General features: G+C 38.7%; 2 protein-coding genes and 1 long non-coding RNA gene across 4 annotated transcripts; all 3 read right to left on the reverse strand.

Moving 5' to 3' along the window:
* Positions 1-518: 518 nt before the first annotated feature.
* Positions 519-11,980, reverse strand: LOC140819022 (uncharacterized). Of its 2 annotated transcripts, none has more exons than XR_012115189.1 (2): positions 9,988-11,980; positions 519-851 (listed from the first exon to the last, which is right to left on the reverse strand). It is a non-coding gene; the product is annotated as an uncharacterized lncRNA (long non-coding RNA). The 2 variants fall into 2 exon arrangements; XR_012115188.1 differs by having other exon boundaries at positions 9,520-11,980.
* A 474-nt stretch (positions 11,981-12,454) lies between these two features.
* Positions 12,455-14,734, reverse strand: LOC140819820 (L-type lectin-domain containing receptor kinase S.6). The gene has a single exon (XM_073180058.1). The coding sequence runs from the start codon at positions 14,656-14,658 to the stop codon at positions 12,571-12,573; it is 2,088 nt and encodes a 695-aa protein (XP_073036159.1). The 5' UTR covers positions 14,659-14,734; the 3' UTR covers positions 12,455-12,570.
* Positions 14,735-15,148: 414 nt separating this feature from the next.
* LOC140820111 (U-box domain-containing protein 29-like) lies at positions 15,149-16,686 on the reverse strand. The gene has a single exon (XM_073180429.1). The coding sequence runs from the start codon at positions 16,573-16,575 to the stop codon at positions 15,343-15,345; it is 1,233 nt and encodes a 410-aa protein (XP_073036530.1). The 5' UTR covers positions 16,576-16,686; the 3' UTR covers positions 15,149-15,342.
* Between the last annotated feature and the right edge of the window lie 1,232 nt (positions 16,687-17,918).

Consider the following 17,918-nt stretch of genomic DNA (forward strand, 5'->3'; position numbering starts at 1 on the left):
ATTTCCTGTGTTGTAAGATGAGAGAGAGATTGCTGAGGCTACAATTTAAAAGGGTAAAAATTGATATTTTGAAGTATCATCCTAAGTAATCGAACCGATACCATATCTCCATACATTGTTTTGCAATTCGTTTATTGTCGTTGGTTTGGTAAGTAAAAATCCAAATAAACAAGAGAATATCGTCGTGAATCCGAGAAAATCCACACATGGGTAAGAATACATGCGAATATTGAATCAAGCTAAATCATCCGACTCCTTTATACTGCTGGAAAGTTGATCGATAAACAAATTCTGTTCTCGTAACTATTTACAGATAACTCAGAAGAAAACGGAAAGAAACATGAAAAACTCAACTAGGAAATGGAAAGCTAGAGAAGAGTCACATAAACCATATCAAAATCGCGATAGTTGTCTGATCGACGATCACAAATTACTTATTTGACATCGGACAATTGTTATACCTATTATAGCAAGAAGCAGTAACATTACGAGCACTGAAGACTATATTCCATGTCCCCTGAGACACTCCCAATCAACATATCTATTGCAAATTTGAAAGTCACATACAATGTTACTGATAAAGCATAAAAAAGGAGTGTTTTTAGTTTTTACCAGTAAACATCCAAGAATCTTTTGTGATGGCTAACCATGGATTTCTTCCAAATGAAGAATAAACTCTCCCAATTAAAATTTTCAATATTTGGAAAAATGAAGTAATATCAACTATAATTTAAGTTACCCTTGATAGTAGAATGTTCCCATCCGTGGAGTTCACTTCAATTTCTTCCCACCCTTAGCTTTTCATCTTCGGCGAGCTTAGTTCCCATCCATTACAACAGATTTCTTCGATGCTAGAAAAGGGAAAAAATGCCTATGAACAACTCCATGTATTGCGTAAAACAAAGTGAAATTTACAATTAGAAAACATGAAACAAAGACTAGGAGCATGACATCAATCTACAAAATTAGTAATAAATTTGGAGTGACTCAGAACTATAAAAAGGTCCAGGACTTCTTTTAAGAAACATTAGGGGGATAAACAACAGGTAAGAAAAACAAAAATGGAAATTAATAAGACTTTCTTTTCCAAATTTTGAACTATCTAAAAATAATAAAATTAAACGTTTAACATATAGATATATAGGTTTAAAACCAACACAAATGTAATCACAACAAAAGAATCAGTTATCCAGCGAGATACTATATAAATTTTAGGACAATTAACAAATAAAAGTGAAAACAACCACAGATGATTGACCGACGATTTCGGTTGGGATTAATTCTAGCAAGCGGACTAGGTCAAGTTATAGTAATTGGACAGACGTCCAAGTATCGATCCCACAGAGACTATTATTTAATTACTAAGATTCGATTATTTTATTTAATCTAGGCAAACAATAAAGAGTGATTTGATTTTTAATTCAACTACGTAAATTTTAAACTAAGTTATGCAAATTTAATGGCTAAATCGAATATCAGAGAGGCTTAGAACTTGGGATTTTCAAATTTAAATAGGATGACCGGGAACACACGACGGTAACAAACTTTGATTAAAATCATGCACTGGAATTATTTAACCACAAATTATTCAACATCACGATGCAATTCCCTGATTTAATCATAAATCTATTTCTAGAATTTATAATCCTATTTTTATTTAACAGTTCAATTATTTCTAATTGAATTTAATTAAACAAAAACGCATTTAACAATGAATGAATTACAGCTGTCGCCTAAAATCGCACACTGAAACCGAATACTATTTCTAGTCGGTTTAACCGTGTGTTGATCAATATTTTCGAAGCTAAACTCAATCTGTTCTCTTTCGAGTCAAGATTGAACGACAAACATGCAAATAATTGGCCAGATTAAAAGCACGAAATTTATACGAATATTAATCAATAACAGGGAACAAGTTTATAAATCAAATACTTCAATGAATAAATAGAAATCAAACGTTTGTCCCGTATCGTGGTCCCGATCACAAAAGAAAACTACTCCATAAATTCAAGACTAAAATCAAATTTAAATGTTGAATTCATGTCTGAAAATAAGAAATTAAAAAGAAGAGAGATTCTCAATGATGGCGCGCGGATCTTGCGTGTAAATTGCGTTGTCTTTCGCCCACGTTGTCGCCGTCTTTTCCGGGTCGCAAATCTTCCCTTCTTCTCCAAAAGTCGGCCGCCTCTTCGAATATTCAACCCCCCTTTTGTTTTGTCTTTTTCCTTTTTATTCTTCTTCCAAATCTCGAGCAAATCTTCGCCAAATTCATCATCCGATATCATGGACACGGACCCCGTGCTTGCATCCGGGCAAGGGTCCGTGTAGACTCTGCCTCAAAATTCTTCCGGAATGGTGGACACGGACCCCGTGCCTGGGTCCGTCCAGGGGTCCGTGTAGACTCTGGATTTTTCTTCTCTGGATGATGACAAGCACGGACCCCGGATATAGGTCTGGCAAGGGGTCCGTGTAGACTCTGTTATTTGTCTTCCTTTGGCGTATGAGGCACGGACCCCGTGCAGGGGTCCGTTTACAGGTCCGTCTACACTCTGCTTTTCTCTTCTTTGGAGATTGCTGCACACTGACCCTTACACGGGGTCCGTGTAAGGGTCTGTGTCTGGACTTCATATCTTCTTCCTATTTTTCCGGGTATTTCTGATGTGGCATTGCGGAGTTTGACTTTTCTCTCATTTCGTTGGCTTTCGCCCTCTCTTGGTCAAACCTACAAATAGCCAAAATTAATCGAATTAAGCGCGAAACTCGGAATAAAATTGCCAGATAAGCACGAATGCGACAAAATATAATCCCAAAAACGCTATATAATTCGTGCTTATCAACTCCCCCACACTTAACCTTTGTTCGTCCTCGAACAAATCAGAGAAAAATAAAGATGAGAAATATTTCAGATTCAGAACTCTAGAGACACAATCAAAACTTCTCAATTTGTCAAATTCTTTCACCCCCGGTCAGAAGATCATGCTTCGCATATCACAAGACTCGCTTTCGTTGCAATTTAAGATTCAAACATTTACCCAGTAAGGATCAACAGAACAAGATGTGTGTAGTGTGTAGGTCAGACTCGTACTCATCTTCAGCTACTTGGTTTCATGATCACTTATTTTTTTTTATTTGTTATCGAAACGCCCCATATGCTTGACTTTCATACCCCTCTCTACTAAATGTTGAACGACAGTGACTTGGTTAATAGGTCTTTTTAAGCTTATAACGTAAGGCCAAGGCTCACGGCTACAATAAAAGATAGGGAATCAAAAGTGAGATACAATAAACATTATTCCTGTATCACATTCATTCAACTTTCGACTCGTCAACAGTTATTGTCTTTTCATCAATTCCAGAGCTCTAGCGTCTCCTTTTCTTTCTCATTGTCCATCAACTTTCACCCATAGAATTTTGTTTCGGGTGCTTTCAACACTATACATTTTCCTCCTCTTTTTTTTTTTTTTTTTTTTTTTTTTTTCATGAATAAAAATTCATCGATTCCTTCACACATAATTTTTCAATCCATTGGAGTAAAACATTTCAATGTGCACAGGAGTTTTATTTTTCTCACATGTAGGTAGGAAAAAGTGTATAGGCTATGATTCAGGTAGTTGATGTGGGATATTGAATAACCGACGAATGGGGGCTAACTGTGTGTCATACCATTCGATTTTTTCAGGCTCAAAAAGGGGTTACTAGGGGCAATGAATGATGTATCGGTCAGGCTTGAAAGGCTCAAACGGTTCAAAGATCGCCTAAATCATCCCTAAGTCACCATCGTTCGTATTTTCGCTTCGAGGGCTAATCAGACAAGTTCTAGGGATCGTTGTTCGATTTCTCTTTTTCTTTTTTTTTTTTTTTTTTTTTTTTGATTTTTTTTTTTTTTTTTTTTTTTTTTTTTTTTTCATTTCACCAATTCACTATCAACGAGTAAAAGTTTGACCTCGTGCATTGAACAAAATGTTGATACAAAACTGGTTCATGTCTGGCCCTCTCCTTGAAACTACGACTCATCTCATTCAATACTAGGCACAAAACCATTTTCCGGGTGATCCAAAATCTAACAAATTAATCCGATTATTAAGTGAAACAAGAGTTCTTTGTCTAAAAATAGTCTCCTCCTACGTTAAAAGTGATGTTCAGTGTTGTGCAACGATGTGTAACAAGACTGACCCACCCCCACACTTTGAACTTGACACTGCCCTCAGTGTAAAACAATATAAAATGAACTATCTAATATGTGAAAACAGAAACACTTCCCTGGTCAGATGTCGAGTACGTGGTGAAAAGAGGTAGAGATCGGCAAGTCCTGGTCTGTTCGAGATTTTGAGATCGGTCGCCCTGCTAAATTTTCCCACACCTGATAAATTCCACCGCCAGTAGATAAATTACCTGCACCACCAATCACTGAGATTAACTCATCAACTAAATACATAAAACAAAAATAAAGAAAACGAAAATAAAACAGGAAACGAAAACTAAAAATAAACACTGGGTTGCCTCCCAGTAAGCGCTAAATTCATTGTCTATAGCTTGACTACGGAGAAGCATCCCTCAAATAGCGGCTTCCGCCCATAGTAAATATCATACAATATTACATATGGGTCTTGGTTATATGTGCCCTCAAGCTTGGCATGATATTGACATTGTAGGCTCGTCACTCCAACAACACTCATGTATGAGTTCAGCTCCTTCGACTTGAGTTCTTCTACATCCTCCAACTTCTCTTCTGCCTTATCATCGCATAGGAATTCCTCGAAGAATTTTTCTTTCGTCTTTGAGATCGGTCTGCCTGCTTCCAGGTACTGCATGTATTCCTTAACATCCTCAGTTTCCAACTTTCCTGGACATGAATTAGTCAAGCAAATTCCTAAAGGATCTTCACCTATCAATTCCTGCGAACCACACTCAACAAGTTCGTCAGTAGCATCAATTCTAAAACAGTTAGATGTATCATTAGGATATTTGATGGACTGAAAAACATTAAACACCACACTCTCATCATTCAATCTCAACACCAACTCACCCTTTTGTACATCTATCAGAGCTTTTCCCGTGGCTAAAAACGGTCTTCCTAAAATAAGAGGAATCTCACGATCCTCTTCCATATCTAACACCACAAAGTCCACTGGGAAAATAAACTTATCAACCTTCACCAACACATCCTCCACAACTCCCCTAGGATATTTAATTGACCTATCAGCTAACTGTAGGGAAATTGTAGTTGGTTTCACCTCACCTATTTTCAACTTCTCAAAACATGAATATGGCATCAAGTTAATGCTTGCGCCTAAGTCACACAACGCTTTATTAAAATTCGAAGTTCCAATAGTACAAGGGATAGAGAAACTACCTGGATCCTTAAGCTTCGGAGGGAGTTTATTTTGTAAAATTGCAGAACATTCCTCCGAAAGCTTAACTGTCTCAAAATCTACCAATTTCCTCTTGTTTGATAAAATTTCTTTAAGAAACTTTGCATAGGAAAGCATTTGAGCTAAAGCTTCTGCAAACGGGATATTTATGTGCAGCTTTTTGAAAATCTCAAGAAATTTTGAAAATTGAGTATCCAGTTGCAGTTGCTTTGCTCTTTGGGGAAACGGGAGTGAATTAATATCAATATGAGAGTTCGAGTTTAGAGACTTACCTTTCTCCCTTGCGTTCTCGGACCTTTGCTTTGATGACTCCTTCTCCTTCGCATAGTTATCGACATCAACCACCTCTTGCTTTATGGGAGACGTCACCGTGACTGCATGGACACCTTTAGGATTCTTTTCCGTGTCACTAGGTAGTGAACCCGGAGCTCGTGTGGCCATCTGTGTCGCTAGCTGTCCTAGTTGAGTCTCCACTCTTTGCATCATGGCATCATGGTTTTGCCATCTCATCTCGTTCCCGGCTATGTATTTGGCAAGCATATCCTCGAGATTCGACTTGCTCTCTTGTGGCTTGAAACTGGGTGGCATTGAAGGTCCAGCACCTTGCGGTGGTTGAGGTGGCTGTTGAGGAGGTCTTTGCTGTGTAGGATGTTGTGGCGGATTAAAAACTAGTGGCTCAACAGCAGTTTCAGGTTGCCTCCATCCAAAATTCGGATGATTTCTCCAGCCCGGATTATACGAGAAACTGTATGGGTTATATTGTGGAGGACCTTGGTTTCCCACATAATTCACCGAGTCCCCCCCAAAGCACTGTATTCCCTCACAAGACATATCCGGCATGAATGGCATGTCACAAGATGGACCACCAACTAATTCAGCATTTCCTTGGATCTGATTCACTGACTTGACTGGTATTGACTTCTGCGCTTGTAACTGTGCCATCTGATGTGTCAATCCATCAAGTTTCGCTGTAATTGCTGCCAGAGCATCCATTTCCAAGAATCCTACTTTCTTCTCCCTGCGGTTTTCTTGCCAACCCACATTGCTCTCGGCCATATTGGATATGATTTCAAGTGCTGCAGTCGGCGTTTTTCGATATAAGCTCCCATTTGCTGCCGCATCGAGCATAGATCTCACAGAAGGATCCACCCCATAATAGAATGTCTCCACTTGCTGGCCAGTTGAAAAACCATGTCTCGGGCACATTCTCAACATCTTTTTAAATCTTGCCCATGCTGAATTCAGTGACTCCCCATCTCTCTGCCTGAAGGATGTGATCTCATTCCGCAATTGTGTAATTTTAGTTGGGGGAAAGTACCTATGCAAGAATACCTCAACCAATCCATCCCAAGTAGTGATGGAACCAGCTGGCAGATCACGAAGCCATTCCATAGCGTCTCCCTGCAGGGAGAATGGAAATAATCTGAGTCGAATGGCGTCGGTACTCACCCCATTGCACTTAATCGTATCACAAATCGACAGAAAATTCTCCAGATGTGCATTGGGATCTTCAGAAGGTGCTCCTCCAAATTTGACTTGAAGTTGGATCATCTGGATGATGCCTGGCTTAAGTTCGAATGTATTCGCCTGAATTGTAGGGCAGATGATACTAGAACCATAACCTCCAAATGCTGGTCGATGAAGCTCCATCAATGTACGGTTATCCTCTTCTCCGGCCATTTCCTCAACTTCTGGTTTACGGTCTATTTCGGATTCTGCTTCAGATTCGAATTCCAGAGTCAAGTTGTTGTTCCTTCGGGCTCTGCGGATACTGCGGAGAGTGCTTTCAATCTCAAGATCAAGTGGCACTAGATTCCTGACGTCTTGAGCACGGCTCATATAACACGAGCTAGCCCCTGAAATCAAAAGTTTAAGTGCACGATTTAAGCTCCAAGAGAGAATATAATAAGAAAAACTGAAACAAAATTAATTAAAATACTAAAGAATAGAATAACTGAAAAATTTAAAACTAAGAATAAAAGCCTAGTCTCAAACAAATAATTTATCCTAATATTAAATAAATAGTCCCCGGTAACGGCGCCAAAAACTTGACCGACGATTTCGGTTGGGATTAATTCTAGCAAGCGGACTAGGTCAAGTTATAGTAATTGGACAGACGTCCAAGTATCGATCCCACAGAGACTATTATTTAATTACTAAGATTCGATTATTTTATTTAATCTAGGCAAACAATAAAGAGTGATTTGATTTTTAATTCAACTACGTAAATTTTAAACTAAGTTATGCAAATTTAATGGCTAAATCGAATATCAGAGAGGCTTAGAACTTGGGATTTTCAAATTTAAATAGGATGACCGGGAACACACGACGGTAACAAACTTTGATTAAAATCATGCACTGGAATTATTTAACCACAAATTATTCAACATCACGATGCAATTCCCTGATTTAATCATAAATCTATTTCTAGAATTTATAATCCTATTTTTATTTAACAGTTCAATTATTTCTAATTGAATTTAATTAAACAAAAACGCATTTAACAATGAATGAATTACAGCTGTCGCCTAAAATCGCACACTGAAACCGAATACTATTTCTAGTCGGTTTAACCGTGTGTTGATCAATATTTTCGAAGCTAAACTCAATCTGTTCTCTTTCGAGTCAAGATTGAACGACAAACATGCAAATAATTGGCCAGATTAAAAGCACGAAATTTATACGAATATTAATCAATAACAGGGAACAAGTTTATAAATCAAATACTTCAATGAATAAATAGAAATCAAACGTTTGTCCCGTATCGTGGTCCCGATCACAAAAGAAAACTACTCCATAAATTCAAGACTAAAATCAAATTTAAATGTTGAATTCATGTCTGAAAATAAGAAATTAAAAAGAAGAGAGATTCTCAATGATGGCGCGCGGATCTTGCGTGTAAATTGCGTTGTCTTTCGCCCACGTTGTCGCCGTCTTTTCCGGGTCGCAAATCTTCCCTTCTTCTCCAAAAGTCGGCCGCCTCTTCGAATATTCAACCCCCCTTTTGTTTTGTCTTTTTCCTTTTTATTCTTCTTCCAAATCTCGAGCAAATCTTCGCCAAATTCATCATCCGATATCATGGACACGGACCCCGTGCTTGCATCCGGGCAAGGGTCCGTGTAGACTCTGCCTCAAAATTCTTCCGGAATGGTGGACACGGACCCCGTGCCTGGGTCCGTCCAGGGGTCCGTGTAGACTCTGGATTTTTCTTCTCTGGATGATGACAAGCACGGACCCCGGATATAGGTCTGGCAAGGGGTCCGTGTAGACTCTGTTATTTGTCTTCCTTTGGCGTATGAGGCACGGACCCCGTGCAGGGGTCCGTTTACAGGTCCGTCTACACTCTGCTTTTCTCTTCTTTGGAGATTGCTGCACACTGACCCTTACACGGGGTCCGTGTAAGGGTCTGTGTCTGGACTTCATATCTTCTTCCTATTTTTCCGGGTATTTCTGATGTGGCATTGCAGAGTTTGACTTTTCTCTCATTTCGTTGGCTTTCGCCCTCTCTTGGTCAAACCTACAAATAGCCAAAATTAATCGAATTAAGCGCGAAACTCGGAATAAAATTGCCAGATAAGCACGAATGCGACAAAATATAATCCCAAAAACGCTATATAATTCGTGCTTATCAATGATTCAGAAAAGCCCTCAGATCACAGAAGGTTATGGTAACATCTAATGATTTCAAGAAAGCCAATCCCACGTCATCAACACCACCCATATGGTGTAAATTGCTAACAACAACAACAACAACAACAACAATAATAATAATAACAAGCAGAGTGTTGCTGATAATGATGATGACGACGACGACGACTACTATTGGACTGGTTAAGATGAAGAGGGAGGCAATCAACCAAAATAAGAGCTACACTCAGAACCTTGTAACACACCATCATCGGGCATCACTGAAAGTTAAGTCTTCAGGATGTTTAGGAAAAATATAAAACCGGTAATCAAATACAATTCAAAACCATCACCATCAAAAAAAGAAAAGATTACACATTCACATAAATATGTTTTTCTCCTTAGCCAAATGTGAATAAAAATTATCAACTCCAAGGATTTAAGGGGTAGAAAAGATGCCAATCTAATGCCCTCTGTTCTAATAATTTACGATAAATATTGTGAATGGGAGATAACCGACTCTTCTTTTGGTCTGGATGTCTTGATTTCAAGCCGGATTAGACCCATTACAGCAAAAGGTCAGCTCAAAGTGGCAGATCCAGACATATTGAAAAAAAATTAATTCTATTTCATCTCCAAAACCTTTGAGTTGCCATCATCAGCCCCAACTTATGGGCAGCTGCCGGACTAATGATCAAATTTAAGAAAATAAATCTTGAACAAATTTAAAAATGTAATATTTGAAATATCTATGCAATAATGCTAAAAAGGACTATGTTTGTCAATAAAAACAATAAAATAGACAGTGATGTGAACCTAATGCACACATCCAGACATGTTAACAGCTAATATTTTCAATTCTCAGCAGTGAGGAATTAATTGTTGTGAAGAGAACAACTATGACAACACACAAGTCTTTATCGCAAGTGGGGTTGGCTGTGAAGAGAACTTTTAAGGCAAAATCAATCAAAGCTAAATTTTTACTTACCATAAGGAAAATAAAATTCAAAATAAAATTCAACCATAAAGCCCTCAGATCTCATAGCTTTTATAAGTCACAAGCGGCAAAAAATTGGAGGTTCATCCAACGCCCTGTGCACACCTCTACGAGCAAACAACCAACCATGACATGGAACAAAGAGTAGATTTATGATGGTGGTGGTGGTGGTGGTGGTGGTGGCGGCGGATTACTCAAGTGATGTGCAAAGGTCGCTGATGAATCAAAACCATCATACCACTTCAAGTCGTTAATTGTTTCCATCATTGGGCAAAATAATATGAAACATCGAAACGTGAATAATTTGACAAGAAAAGATCTACATGCACATGAATCTGGATTACAGATATCTATGACCGTGAGCCTCGAAAAAATTAATCTATAGGAGCTCAATTCACATAGGCAGACTCAGCGAAAGTAACCCAACGTACCATTGAAGGAACACAGGCATCAAAGCTCTAGCAATTTTCCTTAGGATGTCTTGGATCGAGTAGCAAAACCATCAATACAAAATTAGATCCTGGAAGCCTGATTATGTTTGACTTAAAGAACCGATCCAACGATTATATGGCAATCGCAAACGGAATATCACTAAGATTGTTATTTATTGAACAATATTATGTCCAGATTCTGAATGCTACAAGAATGAATCTTGATAAATTCGATTTGCTTGCATATCTAGAAAATTTTCACACAATTAGAAAAACTAACAGATTTTAGAATCAATCATTTTTCTTTTTCCATGATTTTGTGCCCTAGCATTTATAAATCCATAGGTAACAAGAGTATATGGGCTTAAAATTCTACCTGAACTGTCCAATAAAAATATTAATTACAAATAATTCGAAAATTACGATAATAACATAAACAGCGCATAGACATTAATTAAGCCCTAATTTATTCATAAATTAAACTTAGTGCTTCATTAAATAATTCACTCAGTTAGCATGATGCCATGATACATCTTGATCTTCGTCTTTCAATTGGATACTTGAAACAATCTTAGTTTAATCCATAATGAGTAGCACAGGATACTCAATTGAGCATATAAATTAAGCAAAACAACTATCTATGTTTGAGTAAATCTGATTCTAGCAAAGAGTAACAAATGCCCTTTTCTACTTAAACTTTCACCGAGATTAACTAGCTATGGCATAGATGCACAACTGCATTGCAGAAACTCAATGCAACACAATTATCAAGGGAATCTGCGTAAACTCTCTGCTCCATATCAGCACTTTTTTACGGTATATTCTAAGACCAAGCAAACAAGACAAAACTCCCCCACTAAGAACTCAAAAGTTGATTTTTGTAGTCATGTAATGATTTTTAACAAATTCAATACAAATAAATTAGTCTTATCAATCAATCTACCCAGTTACTCTCTATAGAATCAAACATGATAATCTTTAAAAAAAAAATTAAAAATGCAACCTTTGAACCATTTACCAAAAGAAATTCTAGAAAGGACTAAATTGTGATTTTTTAAAAAATTAGAAATCACGCTGAAACTTGAACACAAGCATACAGTTTCCAAATCTCAACAAAAGGGAAATAAATGCTTCAAGAGAACAATAAAATATAAAGCCCTCAGATCTCATAGCTTTTCACAAATCACAAGCGGCTAGAATACTGACGGAGAATCATCAAAGGCCTTCCGCGCACCTCCATGAGCAAACAGCCAACCATCACGCGCAAAAACAGTGGTGGAAATTTTTCAAAATAATTGAGGAAAAACCAGAGTTTACTGACGGAGGGGGAGGGGAGGGGAAGGGCACGCGACGGCGGCTGCTTACTCCGGAGATCCGCAAAGGCCAGTGATGAATCAGAACCGTCATACCACTTCAATGTGTTAATTTTCTCCATCATTGAGCTAATTTGTCACAAAAAACACAGTAAAAAGATCAAAAAAATTTTAAAAACAACCCACAAATGGGTAAATTTGGAGCACAGATATTGACCGAGAAGAGGAGGCAGCTAGGGTTCAGCTTTATACAGCGTTGTCGGGAGATGTACAATTTTGTTGGGCCAAACCATGGGCCAATAATCATTACGGTCTGGGCCTTATTTACCTTCTTATTTTTGTGGAGACCAATATTAAGGCCCAAATATGTGGTTAGATGATTGTGCTTCAATAATCTATATTTGCATTTTAATCCTCTAATTGATTAAAATTTGATCTTATTTGCAGTAACTTGGTTTTTCTTTTTTTTTTTTTTACCGAAACGATCATATATGTAATCGAACATGTCAAGAATTCAACAACAAACATCGCAAGCCGTCTAATCCGATGTCGCGTCAGTTTTCGACGAATATAATTACAATAAACAGATTGTATGATCATATGAGACCATATATTAAACTCATTTATTAATGATTTGCTCCAAGTAGCTTAAATTTCTGATCTTTACTAACTCAACATGATATGAAATCGATCCTAATATTTTGCAGCGGCACGCGAAAACGACTAACCGAGATGATCGAATTTAAGAACAAAGCAAGAACTATATAAACCAAGAACAGACAGCCAAGAACTAGTTCAGGTTCACAATTCAAGATGTCCCCTCTTCAACACTAGTGCCTGCTAAAATGTGTTCTAGGTGTAGACCACGGAGTGTCGTCGATATGATCACCACTCATGATCTCTTCACAGCCCTCTGGTAGAACAGATTGGATCCTCACAGTCGGCTTTCTTGATGGCAAAACCGGCAGGGCACTCTCCCCTCTAAGCATTCGGGCGGCTTCCCTCATCGTCGGCCTCCTGTCGCAGTTCGGATTCGCACATGCAAGCCCCACCACAAGTGTTCTTTCCATCTCCACTTTACTGAACTTATTCATCAGTTTAGGATCTGCTGCCTTACTAATCATCCCCTTTTCCCACAAATCCCACACGAAATCGGTAACCACGAGCCTCTCCTCATCCACCGGCCTCCTCCCTGTTGCGACTTCAAGAACCACCACTCCAAAGCTATAGACATCGGTTTTAACACTAGGGAGACCAGAGAAAACATATTCGGGAGCTAGATAACCCATTGTGCCAGCTGGGACAGTCGCATCCCGAGCTCGAAAACTATGCCTATACACCTCAGCTAAACCAAAATCGCCTAACTTGGCGTTAAACGCGGAATCCAGAAGTATGTTACAAGTCTTGATATCTCTGTGGATTATTTGGCTCTCACACTCTTCATGTAGGTATATGACAGCAGAAGCAACCCCAAGAATTATGTTTAAACGTCGTTCCCAAGTTAAGAACTTCGTCAAACTCATTCGATTGTGAAGAATTTTATCTAAGCTTCCATTCGCCATGTACTCGTAAACCAAGACTAGTTCATTCCTCTCACAACACCATCCTTGAAGCTGAACCAAGTTCTTGTGCCTTAAGCACCCCACCATTGTCGAAAATTCGGTGTTAAATGGAATACGAGACATCGAGGAGTCGAATTTATTTTCGTAATTGAATCTTTTCACCGCCACAGAACCATAAGATGGAATGGCGCCTTCATAGACAACAGCCGAGGCTCCTTCGCCGATAATCTTGTCTTGATTGAATCCATTGGTGGCTGATTTTATCTCATTGAGAGACAACATTTTTGGAACCATTCTACCCCCATGAAACCTATGCATATGGCGTTCGCTACGTGCTCGTCTATGTCGTCTCCTTCTCAGATAACACACCAAGAAAATCACAACAGCTGCGGCCACAATGATAGTTACCACCGCCAAACTACCAAAAAGAATTGCAAAATTTAGTACCCTTTTATTCGAAGGATGATATTCAAAGGAACCAATCTGTATATCCGAATCTACCGGAGAACACATCATGCAGTCCCCATCTTCAACTATGTCCATAGGCATTGTCGAAGGGAGAAACCCGAAAAACGTTTTGAATCGCCATCGACCAACTACGTGAGTAGATGACCCTCTTCCATTCGAGGCAGAGAATCCCACGTGCATGAACTCTTTAAACTGCTTGGATAAATCAATCTGCGCCACAAGAACAGGATCCGGAGGCCTAACCGGGCTCAAGTAGCCGAGCCACACTCTGATCACCTTCTCCGAATCCCTATACTCGATCCAAGCCGTCATTTCTCTCCCATTCTTGAGATCAATTCCTTTCGGAACCACATCAACAGAAGCCAATGACATAATATTATTCACATCAATGCCGAGATGGTTACCATTAATATCCTCAAGATATGGTTCGAAACTCGTGTCGAATTCGACTGCCAAATAAGAATCTTGAACTTCGGTTGAGGTCTCCAAGTCCTCGGGAAGCCCCATATAACCGTCAGAAACACTGAAAAGACCCGTGTTCGATGTGATTTGGAAAGCGAATCCATTCCCGAAGGAGCAGGAAGAGTTGCTGGTTATGGTGAAAGAGAAGCTGCAGGAGAAAGAAGCAGTGGCATTGGTCGAAAGATCAAGAAAGCGAACTGGGCTCACAGAGTATGCTCTTCCAACACCAGAAAGAGGAGTGAGAGGAGGCACCACCGCATTCTCCGGCGCCGGCGGAGAACAGTTGGTTTCTTGGGTTAGGACTATGGAGTCATTGCTCAAAAAAGCGCCACCGAAGAAAGTGAGATTGCTTGCAGGAGACGAGAAGGACGGTGTGAAGAAGAAAACCGAAAGTGCCCAGAAGAGATTGAGAGAGAATGGATGCATTCTTCGAATTTGATTCGCTTTTTTTTTAGTGATTTTGGCTCACGGAATTTCAAGAAAGTCGATATTTTTTTACGGATGTTTAACTAGAACTAAAAGAGTGATTTCGAGAGGTTGAGGGATAGGGACACAACTTTCTAAACGGGTTCGGGGTTGTGCCGATAAAATTCGAAACGGGGATATAGATTTTCGATCTTTTCAATTCGAAACTTTTTTAATAATTCGAGATCCATATAAGATTACTATTCTCATTTCTTAAATCGTTCCGAAAATAATATTAATAATAAAATAATAATATTATTAATATAAATAATATTATTATATTATTATTTTTAAAATATGAATATATCAAAATTAATATTATGATTAATAATAATAATTAATAATAAGTTTTGGTTCGAAAAATTGAACTCGTCCTAAAAAAATACAAGTGGTGTGATGTCTCGACCAAATATGTAACAATTTCATATAAAAAAACAACAAAATTGTGTGCTATTCAAACCTAACCCATGTAATTTCATTCGTATTCTTTGTGTATACATTTACAATGTTTAAATTTAAATTCATAATTTTTGTATCTATCTACCAAACTTTTCCACTTTAACCAATAATATATATATATATATATATATATATATATATATATATATATATTTTTAAAAAAAAAGAATAAATTGGTTAGTCAAATTAATAAGGCGTAATGTGAGTCGTTCGAGTCTCGTAGGGAGCCAAAGTCGACTTCCCTTGTTTTCCCATCAAAACTTTGACCAAGTCGCCACACATCTTCCTCGTGTTCAGGGTACAATCGCTCTGCATCACCAGTAGTACCTTAGTCAACCCGTTGACTTTAAGCACCGTCTCCGCCGAGGTGCAATCCCTAACCAAGCAGCACAGGCCCCAGAGCACCGTGACGCCGTGCTCCGTCGCCGCGCCGGAGCACTTCATCAGGCTCCGGACTATCCCCACCACACATCTCTCGTCAGCCCAGATCGCGACTCTCCCTTCGGTACACGTGGCGATCGTCTCTAATACCCCTAAAGCCTTCTCGGTGACTGCACGAACCGCGTGTTCGTCGCCGGAGAGTATCTTCCCTACGGTTCCGACTATGCCCAGCCGGATCAGCTCCTTTTTCACCGGCCTGGTGGTGGAAATCGCGAGGAGAGACGATAGACCGGCTTCTACTGCGGGCACGTCCGTCTCCGCGCTGGAAAAATTGTACAATTCGTGAAGTAATCCCTGCTTTTCTTCGATTCTGCGGCGGGATTCGGGATACGCCGCGAGGAATTCCAAGATTTTCGCGGTTTTGATCTTCGATTCGACGGTTCCTTTCCGTAAAATCGAAATGAATGACGATAAGCAGTCTGTATCATCAACATTTTCGATAATCAGCTCATTCAACAGCTCCTTCACTGCATTCTCCTGAGAAATCGAATCCAAAACCTCGACAATCAGCTCAGAAATCCGGATATCGCTCGACTTCGCCAAAGCATCAACCATTCTCACAACAAAACCCCGCGATTGCGCGACGAGCTTGAGATTATCCTCGGAATCCTTCACACATTCGATAACCATCTCCAGTGAATCGGAGTCAAATTTATCGGCGCCGCTGATGATATCGGACGCCACCTGCTTCGAGACCTCGATCCGCGACTTGCGAGCGGCTTCAGCTTGAGATATCCAGAGTTGGATGAGGCGGCGGAGGGTGAGATTGGGGGTGGTGCTGGTGGAGGGGAGGGTCTGCATGGTGGCGGGGCACGTGTTGTGGCCGAGGGCCAGCCACCGCTCGATGGAGCTGCGGTCGTAGGTGACGCCGGTACAGAGGCTCACCGGCGACCTCATCACGTCCATGGAGATCGGGCAGCGGTACAAGCTGGGAACCGTAAGGTACAACTCGTTGGCCATTCTCCTCTGTTTCCCCATTTTTGATGGATTTCGAATTTCTTCTTTTTTTCTCCGTTGATTTTCGTGTGAAAATGAAAGGGCTTCGTAGCCTTATATACTAGTGGAGAGGTTTGGAGGGACATATCACGTCGTTTTTAGTCAATGGGTTGAACAATTTTAATTTATTTATTATCTATATTATATTAAATTATTTAAAAAATTATGTTTCTTTCTCCTATTAATACTAAATAATTCTCCTCAAAAATATATTTATTAAATCATTATAAAAAAAATCATATTTTATCGTCTTATATTAAATTTAATCAATCAAATCAAACATATTTTCTCTACGTCTTATTCAAATATTTTAATAATAATAACAACATTCTTTATCAACACGATACAACTAGACACAACTTATTTATTACTGAGTAGATCTACAGTCTCACGAATCTTTATATGTGAGACGGGTCAACCCTACCGATATTCATAATAAAAAATAATACTCTTAACATAGAAAGGTAATATTTTCTATTTGTGTCCCTACTGAAAAAATATTATTTTTTATAATATAGATATAATCGATCCCATCTCACGAATAAAAATATATCATACATCCTCAAGAGACAGATTAGATTGGAGTGTGAAAGGTTGAATTATGATTTATTTATTTTATATTTTAATAAAGTGGTTGCATTATTATGGTTTTGTTATGACAAATAGTCTAAACTTGTGGACGTGGGTCCCACGTTTTGCATGAAATTCTTGCATGAATTAGTGTAAAGTCAATGTTTGAGTTACCTAATTTTCTATGCGCATCCTATGGTTTCACAATATCTATTATTCAACAAAAGATGACGTTAGGAGACAAATTGGAGGAAGCATAGAAAAGTTCGATTTCGACAATTACGACAAATTTCATGATCGAATTATATATTATCATGATTTTGAGTCGCTAATACTATTTTATCGAGCCAAGCGTAAACGAATTTCGTGATGTTTACAAGCGGCTGGGGTAAAACTTGATTCAAGTTCAATCGAAAAAGAATTTGAGTAAGATCTCCATCAAGCTCGAGTTGTTACTCTTTTGTATTATTTTAAATGATAATTTTTGTTTGTGATTATTTTAAAAGTAAGCATAAGTGGTTTTTTTTTTTTTTGAACAAGTAAAAAACTAGCATAATTCATATGGATACAAATCTTTTGTAGTGGGAAGAAACACAGTGCCACATGTTGTGTAGGCGAAACGACGTTGTTTCGATTGGATCTTATATGTTTTTGGTTTGAAACGAGATGATCACATGATCATCTAGTCAAAACGGTGTCGTTTCGCCTATACAGTACCACATGTTTTTTTTCCTCCAACTGCAATGATCTGTCCA

The sequence above is a fragment of the Primulina eburnea genome, chromosome 18 (assembly GCF_022965805.1).
Source record: "Primulina eburnea isolate SZY01 chromosome 18, ASM2296580v1, whole genome shotgun sequence".
Classification (NCBI taxonomy): domain Eukaryota; kingdom Viridiplantae; phylum Streptophyta; class Magnoliopsida; order Lamiales; family Gesneriaceae; genus Primulina; species Primulina eburnea.